At 46.0% G+C, this 19,624-nt stretch overlaps 1 protein-coding gene across 2 annotated transcripts in view; it reads right to left on the bottom strand.

Annotated features, from left to right (window-relative positions):
• kif13ba (kinesin family member 13Ba) overlaps positions 1-16,180 on the bottom strand; it is a 50,892-nt gene extending 34,712 nt beyond the window's left edge. For both annotated transcript variants that reach the window (XM_080850032.1, XM_080850033.1), the window contains exons 1-5: positions 16,110-16,180; positions 12,547-12,640; positions 991-1,003; positions 791-851; positions 240-332 (exon numbers count right to left, since the gene is read on the bottom strand). In XM_080850032.1, the coding sequence (XP_080706158.1) occupies positions 240-332; positions 791-851; positions 991-1,003; positions 12,547-12,640; positions 16,110-16,179 (331 nt within the window). In that variant the 5' untranslated portion in view covers position 16,180. The remainder of the gene's footprint in view (positions 1-239; positions 333-790; positions 852-990; positions 1,004-12,546; positions 12,641-16,109) is intronic.
• Between the last annotated feature and the right edge of the window lie 3,444 nt (positions 16,181-19,624).

The raw sequence follows: 19,624 nt of genomic DNA, 5'->3' as shown, positions 1-19,624 counted from the left end.
GGTATTGACGCTACCTGCCAGTGATTGTACTGTCAAATGCCAGGGGAAAAGGCAATCACAGATGGCATGATCTGACTGTCAATAGCAGCATGCCTGGCCTTTTGGTGTAGTGCGAAGTGGTCGGGGTGCTATGCTCTCAGAGACTCGGGTTTGTGGGCAGACGCGTAGGGGTAACGGCAGGTGGGGTGACTTCTCTCTCTCACACACCTTTCTGGCTCATTGTCTTGGAGAAAACTCACCTGTTTGACCATAGGCAAAGATGCAGGCGTTGTAGCCCTGGAAGGCATTGTCCAGAAGGCTTTCTCCGAGGCACTGAAACACCACGTCTTGACCTGTGAGACACACACACACACACACACACACACACACGATTAGTTGTCCTCGCTAAAGTCTAAGGTCACTCAGTCAGAATGCCCTGTGTACCATCAACAACTCGAGTATTTACCAGATGCCGTGACTCAGCTCTTAAAGTGTAAAAAAGGGCAACAAATAGCTCCCATTCCAGGAAGGTGTGCCATTACTCTCTTAATCCCCTTCACCTCCCTAATCTTCCTTCAGCTGGAGGGCATTTGTAAAGGGCAAAGAGTGGGTGTCTGCACATTCCACTCGTATCGTTACTTCACCAACAGAGCCATGTCTAGTCACAGAAGTTAAAGGCACAAGCAAGCTGACTGCTTGAGGCCCTCATCTTATGATTTGTAGCTCTGGGTACGAAGCCAGAAGAATCTCAAATGCACCATTACGTTTTCATACGTCAAGGAAGAACAGATAGAAAGGATAAGAGACCAACCAGCAAATTTGTCTTTGTCTGACTCGTCCATTGACCAGAAGCAGTAATCGTAGGCGAAGACCTGAAAGAGAGATCAGAAGAGACATAAGGCGGTTTACCAGGGTTTGCGTGACCTGAATAAACATACATACCAGAATACACAGACACAGACAGACAGACAAGTATAATATAATGAATGAATGAATAAAGGCGTGTCCTACCTTTGGTTGAGCTCTGATGTGGTTCAGAATGAGGAGACATTCCAGAGAGGGGGAGCAAGAGAGAGAAATATAGAAATGTTTAGGATTGTATCTTCTGCAGCATTGATATTTTAGTTATACACAAGACAAACTGTTAATAAATAATATTTAATAACCATAATTGTGTCTTATTATTGTTTGGGCTTTGTTTTTCACATGGATGGCTTTGACATCGTAAGAGAAGGAAGTCTTTTTCTATGATGGCACCAGCTTTCATGAAGAAGGCCGGAAGGCAACTGACTAGCGCTGAAATGACAACCACTCAAGGCTAGATGAAAATATCAGAGCATCATGGTGACTTCATTCCAGAGAAGGGGGTGGGTCGGTTGACAGATAGAGAGAGGAAGCAGGAGAGATAGATAGAAGGGGGAGGGGTAAATAGAGGAGGGTAGGGGGGGGGGGGGGGGGGGGGGGCAAAATAAGAAAAGAAAGAAAAAGAAAGAAAGATTGGTGGACAGAAAAAAACAACAAAGACACAGAGAAACAGATAGACAAAACGAGACGGGTAGAGATTGAGTGAGAGGGAGAGCAAGAAAGTGACAAATAGGTGGGAGTAAGCTACCTGTTGGAGGGGGGAGGAGGAGAGGAAGGGAAAGGAGAGGCTCCAATGTGAAGCCAGAGACAGAGGGGGGTGAAGCTAGGACCCTGCAAGCTTTCAGTGCTTCCACTGTCCATGTCATCAAATGTACTTTGACCTGAACACAAACAGAGTATCAGCCGGGTGGAGAGTGAGCTGAGTAAATATGCATACAGAACGAACTCTCCAGGCCATCTCTTATCAGACAGGGGCAAGCTTCGTGGCTTTAAATGCAACACAAACACAATGACCCATACAAACTCTTATTGACAAACTGTAGGAGGTTGGGTAGAAGAAGCCTAATCATTCACAGACTGCTCTCCATTTTGCTGCCTGATTAACTCAGAAGTTAATCTTGACAAGCCCCAGAACCAACCTAGAGCCCTAGTAACAACCTCGTCAACCAAAGCCCATCAGATACAGCCACGTAATGGTCATATAGATGGCTAAAGTCTATAGGTTAGAGCCACCAAGAATGTCAATGGGTAATGATGTCTAATTATAAGCATCTTACTTCTGCTTTCTGAACATGTACAATGTCATGTTAAAGATGACCGTGATGACTGCACAGATGCCAATGCGCACGCACGCACGCACGCACGCACGCACACACACACACACACACACATAAACACACAACACTCACATACACACAAACATGCTCACTCACAAACACACATCAACACACAACTCACACACGCATAAACACACACACACACATAAACAAGTCTGCAAGACCATACAGAACATCTGGGGAGCATACGTCCTGCTGTAAGCTACTGAAGCATGCTACAACCATGAACCAGAGCCAGCAGACAGAACACACTCTTAAAGTTCACCACGGAGGGAGGGCGAAAGAGGAAGAGAGAGAGTGTGAAAGAGAGAGAGCGTGCAGAAGAGGGAGAGAAGAAGAGAGAGAGAGATGGAACGAGAACACAGAGGAAAGAATGAGTGTGATAAAGAAACAAAAGCGTCCAGCTTCAGTTCCAATGACCCCGGGCCGGGCTTGTCGTTTCAAATCAGGCCATGCCACACAAAGCTCTCACTGTGTAATAAGCACAACGGCAAAGACTCCCATCACATTCCACAAATAGTAGCGCAGGATTCAACCCCCCACCACACACACACACTCTACCCCCACCACACACTCACACACTCTCTCCCCCGCAGCAAGTGTCAGGACGAACTTCCATCTTGGGGAGCTGAGGCTTGGGGAGATGGGAGATGGGTGTGTGTGTGTGTGTGTGTGAGGTGGTTCAATGTCTTAGTGGTGCATGTGTAAGCGGGAGTATGCATGTGTCAGGTGGATGAATTTCCACAGTGATGTGTGTTTGGAATGGTAAAATCTCTCACTGTTGAGTGTGTGTGTGTGTTTGTGTCATGGAGCAACTATGTTATTTTTTGTTGAGTGTGCACACGCAGGAGTTTAAGCTCTCATTGAGGAGAGTGCATGAGCGTGTATGAGTGAGTGAGAGTGTGTGTGCCTATGTGTGTGTATGTATGTACAGTAGGTATGTATGTCTGTGTGTGTGTGTGTGTGTGTGTATCTTCCACTGGTGTGCATGTGCGTTTGGGGTGCTTTAATCTCTCAGTGCAGGAGTATGGAGGACATGGCTACTTCATCACAGACACAGTAGGGACTCTGCACAATTACTTAAGCACCAACACCCCTTCCATCACACACACACACACACACACACACACACACACACACACACACACACACACACACACACACACACACACACACACACAGATTAACCTCACAAATCTCACCTGCTCACGTGCACATAGGTAGTGGAGCAGAGCGTTCTCATTTCCCACACTTACTCGCTTTTCCCTCACTCCCTCGCTCCCTCAGTCAGTATGTGACCCTCATACTTTCATGACCCTCGGGAGTGTTTTCTTTTCTCTGCCGGGCTGCTTGACTAATACTCATTTGCCTGGGCTTTGATCAGAGCAGAGTACAGGCCTGGTGGTGAGGGGAAGGAATGCAGAGAGGCCTGCTGGATGAGAGGAGGAGGAGGAGGAGAGAGGCTCCAGGGTGAAGCCAGAGAAAGAGGCAGCACTAGAAGCACTACACAGCCTGATCCCAGCCACACCTGAGGGCCAGATTACTTACTGCTGAACCTCAGGCACCCCACCTCATCAACCTCTTCTGTTTGTCTGTGTCCGTCTGTCTGTCTGTCTGTCTGTGTGTGTGTGTGTGCGTGCGTGCGCGCATGACAAAGTGAGAGAGAGAGAGAATGTAAAATGCAGAAAAAAGGGAGAGTTTCATGGAACACGCAACAGAAGAAACATGTCTGAGTGACAGACAGGTGCAGAGTGAGCCAGAGATCTAGTCACCCAACGCCAAGCCGGAGACAGAGTTAGAGTGTAAGGGAAAAGGGGGCGGGGCACAAGGGAGAGACAGAGAAAGAGAAGGAATGAGAACGAGAGCGAGAGAGAGAGAGAGAGAGAGAGAGAGAGAATGTAAACACTTTACAGATGTAGAAGCAAAGCGAGTGAGCAAAAGATTTGAGACAAAGCAAGCGAGAGACCAGAGAGCACTACTGACACAGAGAAAGCCAGACATCGCACTACTGACACTGGTGCGGAGAGACAGACAGACAGAGCAATATGAAATTGGCACAGAGAAACAGATACAGGAATAAGACCAAGAGACGGAGATAGGGAGAGAAGAGAGCAAGCTTACAGAGGTCACACAAACAAACACACACACAGACACACACACACACACAGACACACTCTAACAGCAATGAGCTCATGTTCTTGCCCTCACTGCTTTGGCAACTCCCTTCCCAAACATGTCCAAGTTCCAGCTCCTTTGACCTTGTCCTATCACTTTAAGCCTCTAGCCTGCACGGCCAATCATCCGATCGTATCTCACAGCACACACAAACACAACAGCACCGAAACACACCAAAACCCCATAGTCCGGAGTGAAGACAAAACAGTGTGTCAGTAGGGGTAGCTAGCCACTGGGGGTAGTTTTTTGGTTTGTGCTAAACACAAGGTTGTGTTAAGAGTTCGGCTGCAAACACACACTAAGAGGAGAACTCTATCAGTGTGTAGCTAAGCTGGGTGTGTCTGTGAGCCACTACTGCTGCTGCTGCTGCTTTCCTGTTCTTGACTGTAACACCCTTCACTGAAACCTACAGGCCCAAGTGCAGGACACGGGGGCAGCTGCTCATCCCCCAAAACACACACACACACACACACACACACACACACACACACACACACACACACACACACACACACACACACACACACACACACACCAACGCCCCAACTGCTCTTCACCTCCCTCATCAATTTTCACACTTTGCATTGCTAAGAGCAAAACGTTTCGATGTTTTGTGTGTGAGTGTGTGAGTGTGTAAGTGTGTGAGTGTGTGAGTGTGTGAGTGTGTGAGTGTGTGAGTGTGTGAGTGTGTGAGTGTGTGAGTGTGTGAGTGTGTGAGTGTGTGAGTGTGTGAGTGTGTTTGTGCACGCTTGTGTGTGTGTGTGTGTGCTTATGTTCTGATTCACAGTTTCTCTGGGTCTGCTGCTTATGCCCTGCCTGGACATGCCGCTGTGCCAACTGCACAAATAAAGAATGCATATCTGAGCTCATATGAGACAGAGAGAGAGTGAGAGAGAGAGAGAGAGAGAGAGAGAGAGAGAGAGAGAGAGAGAGAGAGAGAGAGAGAGAGAGAGAGAGAGAGAGAGAGAGAGAGAGAGAGAGAGAGAGAGAGAGAGAGAGAGAGAGAGAGAGAGAGCGAGAGAGAGAGAGCGAGAGCGAGACAGCCTTAATTTAAAACACCATTTGAAAAACACAGAAAAAAAAAAAAGACAGACCATTTCAAAAGTTGAAAACAAGCCTCCATAAGTCATTAATGGTATCTATCACCTCCCTTACAAAGAGAGGGAGAGAAAGAGGGAGGGAATGTGATAAAGAGAAAGAAAGACAGACAAAGAAAAAAGATAAAACGAAGAACAAAGGGGGGAGAGCGAGTGAGTGAGCATGAGTGAATGTGTGTGAGAGAGAGAAGGAATGACCATGTGTATGTGTGTGTGTGAGAGAGAGAGAGAAAGAAGGAATGAGCATGTGTGTGTGTGTGCGTGTGTGTGGTTGTACGTGTGTGACAGAGAGCGAGATGGAGAAGGAGTGTGTGTGAGAGAGTAGGCAGAGTGTCAGAGCCCCTGACAGGTCTGTTTGCAGAGTTATGGGCCTTAAGCCCAGCCAGAGAGCAAACATGTGGTTGTTTTTTACCCCCAAATGCCAGTTAGACAGGTGAGACCAATCACTGAGAGATGACCCAGATCTTACGAGGAGGAGGAGGAGGAGGAGGAGGAGGAGGAGGGAGCCATAAGAGCTCAGCGCTCCAGCTTCAAGCCTCCGCAGCCCCTCTCCCTCTTTCTCCCCCTATCGCACTTCTTTTTTCTTTCTTTCTTCTTCTTCATCTTCTTCTTAACAGTGAAGTTTCTTGCAGAAGCGTGCATTATCTCCTGAGAGGGAATTCAAAGCGGCAGCATGCTTGGCTCGCATATCGTTAACAGTGCCATGCGTTTAAAGCGGCCTCCTAAATCACTCGAGTGGAGTCCAGAGAGGGGCTGGCTTATTTAGGATAGCTCTGCTCTCTGCACCTCCCTCCCTCTCCCTCCCTCACAGTCTCTCTCTCTCTCTCTCTCTCTCTCTCTCTTTACATCTATCCATCCCCCTCTCCTTCTTCCTCTCGCTCCCGCTCCCCATCTCCGCCTCCCAGGGGTCTGGTTGCCAGCTGCCGCAGGCTGACTCCTACACCTCCCCTCACCACCCCCTCCCGGGCGCCACACTACGGCCATTCACCATCCAGCACCGCGAGGAACGCTTGGCATTGCCAGAGGGGAAGACAGGGCAGAATGTTTGTCAGTGTTTCTCCAGGGGCCCGCTAACACTGGCGGTCTAATGCACTGCTCATCTGCTTTACCACAACAGACTGCACTTCTAGGACAACTTCCATGACCCTGATGATGCCTCAAGGCCCTATTATGTATTGTTATGGATGTTATGCATGATTAGGGTGCTTTTACCAAACCAAGAGAGCACTGCTGCTGAATATGGAGGAATTCCTCAAGACCGATTGGAACTTAGCATATGTCAGCAACCTAAAGGTATTACTAAAGGCTACAGGGGAAAACTGGCCCTGCCTATGTATTATGACCTCATTATGGATGTTGTATTTGCCTGGGGTCGCCAACCAAATCAAACCATAGAAGTCAGTCCGTCTTGAACTGCACTAGATGCAGCCAATTAAGGCCTCTATTGGTATTCTGATGTGGTCAATCATGTAAATCACGCTGTGCTGGAGAGCTCCGGGACCAAGACTGAGAGACGGAGAGACAGACAGAGGGTTGTTTCTGCAACTGAAACCCCCTCCCCCAACGGGGCTCCCTTCGCCAGCAGGCAATGGCAGCCGCATACCCCAGTTGCAATATCACAAATGACATTTCTCTCATTCTCCACGTAATGCTGGAGCTGTCCCAGAAGGAAACAAATGGCATTTTGGAGGGGATGGTATTAACAGGAGGGATCAATGGAGTATCTAATTATCTGATGCATGTTATGTGGACTGGTGTGTTGGCATTTCAACATTCGGGCTCAGAACAACCCTTCCCCCATTTCCCGAGCGTTCACGACCAATAACATCACAAGGCAAGTGTGACAGCAAGGACTAGTAACCAGACACGTTAAGTGCCAGGGGGGCAAACCCAGCCTTTCCCACTGGCACGGAGGGGCATGCAGGCCAATGTGTGCATCCAACCCAACAGCAGTGCTGAGTCCAGCACATTCAAAACCAGCACAGCAAGCCACCGACATCAACCAAGCATGTTGGTAGTGAGTCAAATCCGTCTGACCATCTTGATTCAGCTGTTGCTGCTTGCTTTCCGCAAATCCGTCTGACCATCCTGATTCAGCTGTTATTGCTTGCTCTTCGCAAATTGGTCAGACCATCCTGATTCAGCCATTTTCCCTTGTTCTCTCTTCAGAGAGTCTGAGCGGATATGTAGGAGACATCTTAATGACCCTCGTGAGAAAGACAGATAGCAGGGCTGGGTCTACTGTTTTATTCCATCTAATTACTCGTCAGTCTTGACAGGCAGACATGCCAGCCTCCCTCCACAGTGGGCTTGTTTAGCCCAGCAGGGCACAGCGTGTTGGCATCCATGGCCTGAGGTTCCAGCCTGCATTCCTGCGTGTACAGCTTGGAACGAGAACAAAAAGAGTGGGAGGGAGGCAAAAAAGAAAATGAAAGAAAGAAAGAGAGAACGAAAGAACGAAAAAAAAAAAAACATCCTCTCCTGCAGCATGGCCCCTTTGTTGCCTTCTTGATATTTGCCACAGTGACAGCTGTCAACATGAGTCAAGGAGTGATAGGAGTGTGTGTGTGTGTGTGTGTGTGTGTGTGGGGTTGTGTGAGAGATGTTGGGTCCTGTCTGACACCTCACGATGCCCCATGTGACGTGACAGACGTACCAGATGGGGGAGGCCAAGCAGAGCTGGTCTGGGTACGGGGGAGTACGAGTGGCAGAGAGTGAGGACCATCAGCGCTAATGCCACCGTCACCACCACCCACGCCCTTCCCTCTCTACCCGCCACCGCCTCCATCGACATCATTTAAAGAATTTCTTTCCGCCTCAGTGGGTTTAGATCTCGCCGCCGCCGCCCACCCCTGGCCCACCCGGCCAGCGGTAATCAAAATGACGTCCAGCACACTTGACCTAAATTAGGCTGCCTCTGCCAGAGCCTGAGCCTGTCGTCCCGCAGCACTAACGCAGGAGAGAGGGAGGGAGGCCACACAGTCTGCTTTTCCCTCCACACAGTCCTGGACTTTCTGTAAATGAGAAACAAACTGAGCGGGGTTGAGGTCAGCAGACCCCTTGAGGATCTGGGCCTGCCCCGGGGACGTGGAGTGGTGCCGCTGCCTGACCGCTGCAGGTCTCCCTGTGGCAGTAATCCTTCTTAAATGTGCGATACCTGATTTGGCGTTGGTACACTTACATCACCAAATGTTCTATTTAAATGTATTTCATCACCCAATGCATTGAAAAAAACCTCTTGTTTTATGTCTAGTGTTGAACTTCTTTATGTCCAACTTCTGTAGCCTCCATTGGGTTTCTGCATTAACACGTAACTTATGAACAGTTACATCCAACCAGTACAATAATTCATTATCTTGAAAGTACTTTTTCTTTTGCTCTTGGTTCGCCCTGACACACTGCCATCTTTTTTACAACCACCACTGAACTCTTTACTGCTCCTCGCAGTAACTTGGCTCTGTAACGCCTCTCAATAACTATGATCTCATAGTGTACACTCGGACCATGAATCATGATTAAATGGTTGTTGGCACAGAGGTGTTATGGGTAAACATCAACAGGTGTACATCGGCCCTGTACTTCAACATGCATCACAGGTGCAGAGACCCTTAATATCCATTCTGTCGTGCTGCCTATGATGAGGTCATTTGTAAAGGCCTGCCTATCCCCACCAGCAGCTTCATGTTCACCATTCATATTCAAATACCTGAACAATCAAAATCCTTACGGCCATATTAGTACTTAAAGGCAACCCCTTTGTTACACAAATCATGACACGGCCAGGGAGTGGAGAGAAACATGTCTCATCAGAGACTTCCTGCCTACTTCTGATTGGCTAGTTATACAAAAACACAATGCCTACAGTGCGCAGACCAAGAGCAAGATATGGCTATGCTCAGGCATGGCCAAAGGTCAAGGCTTATGGTTGAAAACAAGGACAGCAGGAAAGGTCACAAGGAGCTGTCAATAGAGCTCCTACTAAGATCATAAAAAAGTTGGGAAGTCATGTTCCCAACGGCATTCCACAAATACGTTCCACTGTCTTTCACTCCAAATCCAAGGGGCACTAAGACCCAGAGGGGCACCAGAGGATCTCAGTGAGTTTTGAGTATGACTCCAATCACACGATGCAGTCTGAGAGGCAACCATTCTCTTCCTTTCACAGACAACCATAGTATTGATATTATAAAATGTTATTATTATTCCAGGTTTTTGCAACTGTGTCCATTCACTGACTTCATGCCCTCTCAAACACGATTAACATGCCATCAAGAGTTCAGAGCGGGCACTACTGTCTACACTGAGCCAGAGAACTAGGGGAGAGAGGGGGAGCAGGAGCAAGGGAAAAAGAGGGAGAAGAGGGCATAAAGAGAGAGAGAGAGACAAAGAGAGAGAGGGAGTGCAAAAGAGCGGATGGGAGAGATGGAGAGAGAGAGAACAAGAGGGAGGGAGGGGAGGAGGTTGGGACAGCATTTCTTTCTGTGGTCTATGTGAACTGCACCTCTCGACGCATCTGGGTTTCTGGGGCCATCAGCTCCACAGGACTCATGAACTCCACAGTGCAATTAAAGTGTCTGTTGTGTGAAGGCAGCAGGCGGCGGGGCCTTTCACTTCCAAGTTTAAAACCTGTTCTGCCCCACTCCTTTGTGGCCCTCCTGCTTTACGCACACCCACAGAAAAGAGCCAACGCACCCCGAAAAACCCATAATTGTGCTCTGCACGTCTGGCCCCATAAAAGTCATCAGAGAAGTTTACAACCGACAGATGCTAAGGCCGAACCTACTCAGACCCCCCTAGACCTGTCTTCCCCTCTGTCAAACAAACCCACGCACACACCCTCTCTCCAGACCCCACAGAAAAGGCTTCCTTAGCCACGGGTGACCTGGGGTTAACCTCCGCCGGTGTTGCCATGCCGACGGAGCAAGGAGAAAAGAGAGGAAGTCAGACAGGGGAGAGTTATGTCCTGACGCTGGGAAGGACAGACAGCAGGGCGGCCGGCAGCAGCAGCAGGAGGCAGTGCGGCTGGGGAGGAAGAGAGACTGCATGACTTCACACAAAACAAAGCACAGCAACAGACCACATCACAAGCATTCCTTCAGAGCTCAGCTGAGACTTACTCTGCTCCGGCACTTATCCGGCCCGGCACTGCTCCGTGGGCATACTCTCATCGAACCAGCCCAGTTCCTCTGGTGCTTAAAGTCTCTGCAAAACTCAACGCATAAATCAACCCAACGACTTCATCAGTCCTACACAAAAAAATGCACCAGAGGAAACCACATAGATGTGATTTTGATCTACAGATCTAAACAGAACGGACGCAGGAGGCAGCAAGGCCTAGTCCCACAAAATGACAACTCTGTCCCTTTAGTAGTCTTCATAGAGACACCCAAAACTACACATCAATGCACAGTTCCACCAAACCACAGAACTCTTCAAAATGAAACACCTCCAAACCCACTGCCAAAAACAGCTCTCCTGCAGCATTTAAACTATTCAAACCTCCTTTCAATTCCAAAACCCTCCACAGATAGCCAAAACAACAACAACAAATCACAAAAACACATCTGTTCAGATGGCATCCATGGATATGCACTCAAAATTATGAACAGCAACAGTTTCCTGCAGTCTCGAGGCCAAGCTGGCTTCCTTTCCAATCCCAAACCATCCACGGCCAGCCAAAACACCAAGAAATCACATTCCAGTAACCCTTCACCTCTGACCTCCAATACACCCCTGACCTCATGACCTCCTCAGCAGGTAAACATTTCAGCTGACACGAGAACTGATACTTCAGTACCAAGCCAATGCCAATATTCATCTTTCTGCATTTTAGGAGTGACGCAATACTTCTGTAAAAGTCCTGTGTAAGAAGAAGGCTTCCAAGGAGATCATTGGGGTTTTTATAATACATTTGCAAAAACTAGTATGCAAACGGTGCTATCAAACTTTTCAGGCGGAGCATTTCAAAGACATCCAGATTCATTCAAATAATTCAAAGCGAGTTCCAATTACAATACCAACATATCCAACGTCTTTTGCTTATCCTGAAATACATCCATTATTTTTGTTAGACAGCTGGCATTGCTGGGTAGCCAAACATGTTCCATACAATGCTACCAATGGCTTATCACTAAAGAACACCATGTTTAGGCTGACATAATATAACCATAGCTCATAAGAGTACACTACCACCCTTACTGTCGTCGGTCATCAAAATATAACATTAGTGTTGTAAATAATGTTCGATCACCATGTCACATTTTAACTGGTGAGTGAGTGTGTGTGTGTGTGTGTGTGTGTGTGTGTGTGGGTACATGTTGTGTGCAGCCTCTGCTGTTTTCTAAGTCATTGAGCTATGACCGATTACTTCATTCTCATAATGTTCCCAATAGACATGCTGTGGCATCATAAAAAGTTGATTGTTGAGTGCATGTTGAAGTGCATGGGATTCATTGTTTTAGTTTTTTGACGGTGGTATCGAATGGGGCATAAAGAATCGAGAATGACACTGTTATTAGTATCAACAAGTACATTTCTGGTATTGTGACATCCCTAACTAACACTGAACCGGATCAGAACCGGAGCGATTAGAATGTTGTAGAATAAATGTTGCAAAGAATATCTGGGTCCATCAAATATAGTGTAGAATTTGAGAATCTTACGTGTTAATGAACACATTATTTTACCGGAATGTTCAGAATTCTGCTGAAGTGTTGAGCGGCTCAGTGGTTTCTCTGGTTTTGAACATGAGATAGCAGGAAGGGAGACTGCTTTTTCCCTGACACAGTCTTCTGAGAGTCAGAGTGCTCACCACGCAGAACATGGGCATATGAAACCTGAGCTCAAATGGAGGGAACGGGCAGGAACAGAGTCCACACCTCCACACTCTACCTGCTGACTTGACCCAGGTTTGTGCTGCTTCCCTCAGCCTACCAGAAGTTTGTTTCCTAGGTCTGCACTGACCTAGAAAGTCTACCTGCTGGGTAACTGAGTGCAGGAACATCTAGCTGCAGTGTTACCCAGATATGTGCTGTATCAACCAGCATACCTGAAGGGTGAATTCCCCCAGGTCTCTGCTGTTCCAGAAAACCTACCTGCTGTCTGTTTTCCCCAGGTTCATGTTGGCGGGGTTCAGGACTGTCTGGTTGCCTCCCATCTCCACCACACATTTTGTGTTTAGGTCCTTTTCTGAAAGAGGAGAGGGGAAGAGAGAGAGAAAGGGAGGGAGAAAGAGAGAGAGAGCATTGAAAACACATATCAAACCTCAAAGCATTATCCTGCCTTCTAAGCAAACAGTTTTTTCTTCCAGTTTAAACTGAAATGTATTCAACTTGCGTAAGATACATTAACTCAGTTCAGAGTAGTGATTAGGAAGCTCTCTGCTGGAGTAACGTATTCATCCTTGACTTACTCTGGCCATTCTGTATGCATATTAGAAGCAACACTGGCATTATGACAACATCCTATCACATCATGACACAACATGTATGCCTTGGGATTTCAAGCATTTGGTGAATCTGTGTTTAGAAATACCAATGATCATGTACTTTTTGGCTCTAAATGCAAAACTTTGTGTGTTTCATCGTCTAGTGAACTGTAGCCGTAGTGAAGACACGGGCAGACAGATTTAGCCATCTTGATTAATTTACCAAATCTTCCTAATTGGAGCAGGTGATTTTATCGCCTTGTCTCCGCACCCATCTGCACGTTGCACAGCAACTTCCACCATATGGAGGCTCTAATAATAGCAGCATTAATCATTGTAGTGTCCAGCTGCACAACTAAATATGGCTCCATCTCATCAGCCCTTCCTCTGAGCAATCACAAGGGGATTTGATATGAGCAAGAGACACGGACAGCCCCTCAGTGGCATTCGAGGGGGTAATTGTTGTGGTTCCACTGTAGAACCCATTAACAAGTCATTGTGACGGGCACACTAATTGCGCCAGAGTGGGAGGAAACTAAAGAAATGCCACTGGAGTAAAGCAGACACTTCACCCTGGAGCACAGATGTGTGGAGCAGAAAAACAAGTCTTGCCATGAGCTTAGCATTTGACAAACTGATGGGGGAGGGAGAGGAAGAGGGGGAGAGAGAGAGAGAGAGAGAGAGAGAGAGAGAGAGAGAGAGATAAAGCAAGGGGGAGGCAGAGAGGCAGGGGAGAAAGAGGGAGGAAGGAAGAGATAGGGGCTGGGAAAAGAAGGAGAAAGGATGTGACAGAGAAAGCCGGGTGCATGACAAAGAAAAGAAAACAGAGAGAAACAGAGAAGGAGAAGGAGAGGGGCGAAAGAGATACAGAAAGACAAAGAAAGAAGAAGAGGGAGTGCAAACTGGAGTTACAGAGAAGGAAAGACAGGAGAGGGGGAGAAAGTGGAAAGAAATAATTCTTAAAACAGACAGAGAGAGACAGAGTGAGAGTGAAAGAGAGGTTTTTCCTTTATTAAACCATTGACTAACTTCACCACACAATTACACCACTAAAAGACATTAAACATTATAACCTTCAACCAAGAAGGTTTACACCATCACATTAATAAAATAAAAGGAAATGCTCAGCTCCTCCTTCTCACACTTTCAAAACCACTTGCCCATCATCTCCAACTTCACACAGCAGCTTCCCCACACCCCAAGCCGCAGAAAAAGAGAGAGAGAGAGAAGGCCAGCTGAGTGAGTTAACCCTTTAAGAGGGTGCATCCTGACAGCACGGAACCCAGGCCAAGCCCATGGGCTGGGAGGAAACACAAGCTTCCTGCTGCCTCCTACGTGACTCAACCGCTAGGATCTGCAGAGTGCAAACCCTGTGTGGATCAAACCTCAATGTGCGAAAGTGTGAATTAGCCACAATAAGAAGCCAGTGGTTTCCTGCCAGGCCTTGGCAGAATGATAAGAGGGGAGGAGGCCAACACGAAACTGAACCTGATCACCATGGTAACAGGATGAGCGGCAAAGGGTGAACGTCTCTATGGCACGCAGGCGAGATCCCTGTAGTCAACACATAACTTACATGCCACCTTCAGAGACACCACACCACACCACAGCGTCTTGAGAGCAGCAAAGGCTCTGATAAAAGCCCATAATTACTATGGCTTCATGTTAGCCTAAATGTGGTTTTACAATGTAGTTAGACTCAAAATACAAAGGCTGCACTTTGCAAGCTACTGTGGGAATCAAGGCCGTGTAATTGAATGCTTATGAGGAGGCCAAACATGACATCATGGTGTTATGCGAGATTAAACATCAACAATAACTTTTCCTACAGCCGTCCCAATGTACTGTGTGAATAACTGTCAAACTGAACAGAGTAGGCCTGTGCTTTACTTTATATCAAGTGCATGACGCTTGGGCCTACTTAGTGGTAGCTTTCATTTTGAAGGCACTGTCTGCAACACATTTCTGTAATGTTAGTAAAGTGAAGCAGTGTGAGAGAGCGGGGAACAAAAATAAGTGTTTTCACTTTCCAAAACTCTTTCCAAGTTGGCCAGACATATTAAGGTCAGTAGCTGGGGAACGCATCTGTCCGTGTTTCTTCGAAGGTTCACCGGCTCTGGCGGCCCTGGGAACAGGCTTGATTATGCAACGTTGGCAAATAGTCCATTCAGTCCCTCTTCCTGCCTTTGTCTACAGCAATGCACACACCGAGGGCTGGGGAGAAGACCCAGGGAGCAGAACCACAGGCAACAGAAACAAACTTAAACTCAAAGGGGCTGGCCACGTTAAACACGGTAATGCGAGTGCTCCGTGGTGAATAGAAGAATGTATGTGGTTCAAATAAATTCACTACCTTACATGGGATTAGCAGTCATTTGTTTTGACAGTTGACAGTGGAGCAGATTTTGTAAGCATGAACAAATTCACCCATCAAGAATGGTTTCTGTTCATACAAGTCTTTGTTTTGAAGGGCTGGAGAGGGGGGGGAGGTTTGAGTTTACACCGTGGTAGAGTAACCGGCAAGAGCTCACTCTGACAGATGAAAGAACATGGGTGACAGCACAAACCTCTGCGTGGCGGTCTTGTGACCGAATTTTACGCTCAAGTCCGACACGTGACTCCCTTGGCTACACTGAGGCCAATATTTTCCGCTTCGCAGGCACCCTTTTCAAGGCACATGTTATCCCAAGGCAAAGACTCACAAACCACATCGATTTTTAATACCATCTATTAAATGGCAAAAAAATCCTTCTGACGTGGTATAAAGGGTTTCACGCCGTAGTAGGACCATCACTGTTACTCAATGCAGTGGGTCAAGGAAATCGTGTCCAGTTGTATAATTGTGTAGCAAGACAATACACGCTCCCTTTATCTCTGTAGTCTTCACAATTTTGTCAAAGATTTAATTCCTACTTTAACAGACATAACGCCCCACCCAAAGTGTTGCACATTACATCCCAAACACTTATTCATGGAGTTCACGTCAAACTGCTGCTGATGATATGTCAGGTTCAAAGTAATACGATGCAGGGTGACCCTCACCTAGTCCGGATCGATATATTTTCAACTCTTCTGAAGGGTAACGTTAGCACGTGTGCCCCAATGAACCCTAACTGTCGCGCAAGACTTGAACACGCTATCAAGAAACAGAAAAGCACTAGATATCGGTTATTAGCTGGGTAAATGATGCCTGTTTGTGAAGACAATGACTTCCAAAGTTCAATCACTCACCCCTCCTGTTCATAGGTCGGAGCCTTACAGCGACCTTCACATTCGAGTCGCTCAGGCTGCTCTCGCCCATGGTGTCCGACTGTCCGTTTCCGTGGTATTGTGGCTTAAATTAAACCCGACAGGCTGATTTTACTTGAGTCCAAGATATGCAGGTCAAAGACACGTTAGAATCCATCCAGATATAGATTGTCACCAAGTCTGGCGGCCATTGTCCTTCCCAAAAGCTCAGTATTTGGCTTTAGCTATTTCAAATGGTTCGAGGCATAACCACAGTACATATTCCCGCTGAGATGTCGTCCTCGATAGATCCAATGAAAGCAATAATAATGGTGTTAATGCACCTACACCAGCGGAAAAAAACGTTAACTGTGCTCCTAGCGCCCAACTTAACGATATCGTTTAGTAAAATAACGTTAACTTTCCTGTTCTGAAGATAACATGGCTCTAGCTGAAGACTTTCTAGGATTTGGGTTATTACTAGGAAAAATACGATCCATTCGGCAACACAAAATATTCGGTTACCTAACAAGCTAATTTCCCCAATTTACCTGCAACAATTATTCGAAGCATACGGGTTTCTACCTTGCAAACTAACGTTTCTGGGGAGCCAGCATCAAATAATAGCTCGTACGCTTGTCTCCACTCAGACTAACGTTAAATCTAACACTGGACCATGGATAACGCTCTGAAACAGCGCGGCTTATTATATATTTATGGATGGCAACAAGTTTCTTTGTCATATTGTGAGACTACACAATCTCATACAGTCTGTATGAACAGTATGACATTGCCGGCGTTTTCCATATTAAAAACTAACACTACACAGATTTGCAGAATGAGCTAACAAGCTCTATAGCCACCTTTAGCTAACGGTAACGTTACCTGCATGTCTGGAACAAGTAACAGTTAGCCAGTTGCCCTAATTGTTACCAAACACTTAAAAAGTTTACAGCAACAAACACATGCCTATTGACAAATAGTTACTGTCTATATTCCGAAGATGATGCAACTGTTAACCGAAAAGCTGAAATGTGATGCACCTCTCCTCTAGGATCTGGTACAAAACTAGCAGTCTAATTAGCTTGGCTACCGCTAACGTTAGCAAACTAACGGGTTGGGTCAAGAAATAGAACTTCACTGGCTCGCAAGCCTCTTGACTTGACGAAACGGTTCCTGCGCCGACTCTCACTGGTGTTCTTGACAAATCCAACGTTTAGCTCGGTGCCAATCTTACGTTCCTCCAGCTTCCAAAGAATGACCGAGGAGCTTTCTCCAAACAATGAAACAAATTTTATTCCCTGAATCAGCACCGCTCTCTCACACTCAGTGGCTTGTCGTAGCGCACTGGTAGCTCTAGCAGCGTGAAACTAGCCAAATTAGTGCAGGTCGCTTCCGGTCTTGATTTCTGTATGGTAGACGGTACAAATTCAAAGTAAAAGCTCAAGAATACTGCGGTGTAACAGCACGAACGAAACGATCTCACTTTGATTTAATCCATATAGCTGTACTGGGTTTACGACACTTGTGTCACTGCACAATGAAGTAAAAATAAATACTCACTACATCTCACGGATTTGTATTCCCAATAGCATGGGATAATAGTTAGTATATCATTAGTGACTGATATTGCAAAAGTCAGGCTGGGAAAACTACAAACAACAATCTTTCGAGCCCTGTGGGGCCTATCGGCCTATAGAGATCAAAAGGCCACACGTTTGACAGGCTGTGGATGCCACGCAAACGACAAGTCTCCACTTTTTATTTCAGAATCTTGTTCTACACTCTCAAAAAAAGTGATATGACCCCTATATTGAGGGGGTACAATTTTTAGTTTTCTCAGGCTAATAACTTTTGCAGTATCAGTGTATGTCAATTATACTCGTAGGGGTCAATAGACCTCATGCTTAAAAGGCTGCATATACCACTTGGACACGGCCTATTATTATGAAAAAAAAAACTGTTTTGGAAATAAAAATATAAACAAGTGAACTCACTCCTTTCCATAGGCTATATAGGTCTACATGGTACATTTATTTAACACGTTTATAAAGCAGATGATAACTAAAATAACATTAAAATACATATAGCCTACCTATTTCATTGTCTTAAATAATTCGAATCTACGTCACCATAAATACGACTGTCAAATATGCAAATTATGATTGCCTTATTAATTACGTCCAATTTCAACACTCACCGAGCGTCTTGTAGTAAAAGTTTTAGACCGGACGTTTATTTTGAAATGTTGTCAGCAGTTTTCGGCAGCCATTGCTCAGCAACGTGTAGCCAGCGACAATAACGAAAATGTCTACATCGCCGCCATTCGTATTTTTTTTTCCAAATAAAAGTGAAAACGTATTCGTTTTACATTATACAAGGACAAAATAAATATTAAAAATGCTAATTTAACAAACTGTATGTGCTTCAACAGGTACAATAAACATAAAATACAAACCGAATGAAAAAATCCTGAAATGCTTGTTTTAAATACAAAGAGTCTTCAAATGTTGTTCAGCTGAAAAAAAGTAATTTGTTTCTCCCAAAAAATCTGGGAAATGACAAATCCAAAAATGTATCTACAAGAGAAAAGGTTTTTGAACATATACATGAATCAATCCACCTGAGACGGAGAGTTCATAGGTAAGCAATTCAATGCATATACTGTAATTGGCCTACAATAACCGCCTACTGAAGAACAACAAATTGTGCATCCTTGATATGAAATTAAATCTGTATGACAAGTTCATTACAGAAATATATAGATATTGACACCTGGATCACCTATGTAGGTACCAGGGCATGGTTAGCCCCAGCCGAATCACATACAGTAATAATAATAATGATAATACTTACATTTTATATAGCGCTTTTCTAGGTTCTCAAAGGTGCTTTACATAGGGTGAAGACAAACAAGACAAAAAAAAAAGACAGGGGAGCAAACAAAACAAACAAACAGAACATTTTAGTAAGAAAGAAAACTGGAGAAGCTGTGCGGAATGAGTCATGTAGTGAAGGGGAAGGAAGCAGGGGTTAACAGGTGAAGGCGAGTTTGAAGAGGTGGGATTTGAGGGCTTGTTTGAATGATGATAGGGTGGCGGCAGGGGACAGGGAGGGCCCGAAGCGTGCAATGTTCCTAAGGTAGAAGAAAGCAGTTTTGGTGATGTGGTTGGTGTGGGGTGGTGGTGGGGTGGAGGATGATACCGAGGTTGTGGACCTGGGTGGAGGTGTTGACGATGGACCTATCAATGTTGAGAGAGAAGGTCTGGGCTGAGCGGGTGAGGGAGTTAGGGCCAATGATGAGTATTTCAGATTCATTGCAGTTGAGTTTAAGAAAGTTCTGTTTTATATCAGGGAGACAGGTGGTGAGAGTGGAGTGGGTGACTGAGCTGATGGTCTTGGAGGAGTAGTAGAAGTAGTAATACAGGAATGGGCTAGAAGTCATTCAAATTTTGTGGCTGAGAAAACAACAAATTGTGCATCCTTGATATGTGAATTAAATGAAATCCTTATAACAA

This window comes from Sprattus sprattus, assembly GCF_963457725.1.
Source record: "Sprattus sprattus genome assembly, chromosome: 13".
NCBI lineage: Eukaryota > Metazoa > Chordata > Actinopteri > Clupeiformes > Clupeidae > Sprattus > Sprattus sprattus.
This window is presented reverse-complemented; position numbering and strand designations above follow the sequence as displayed.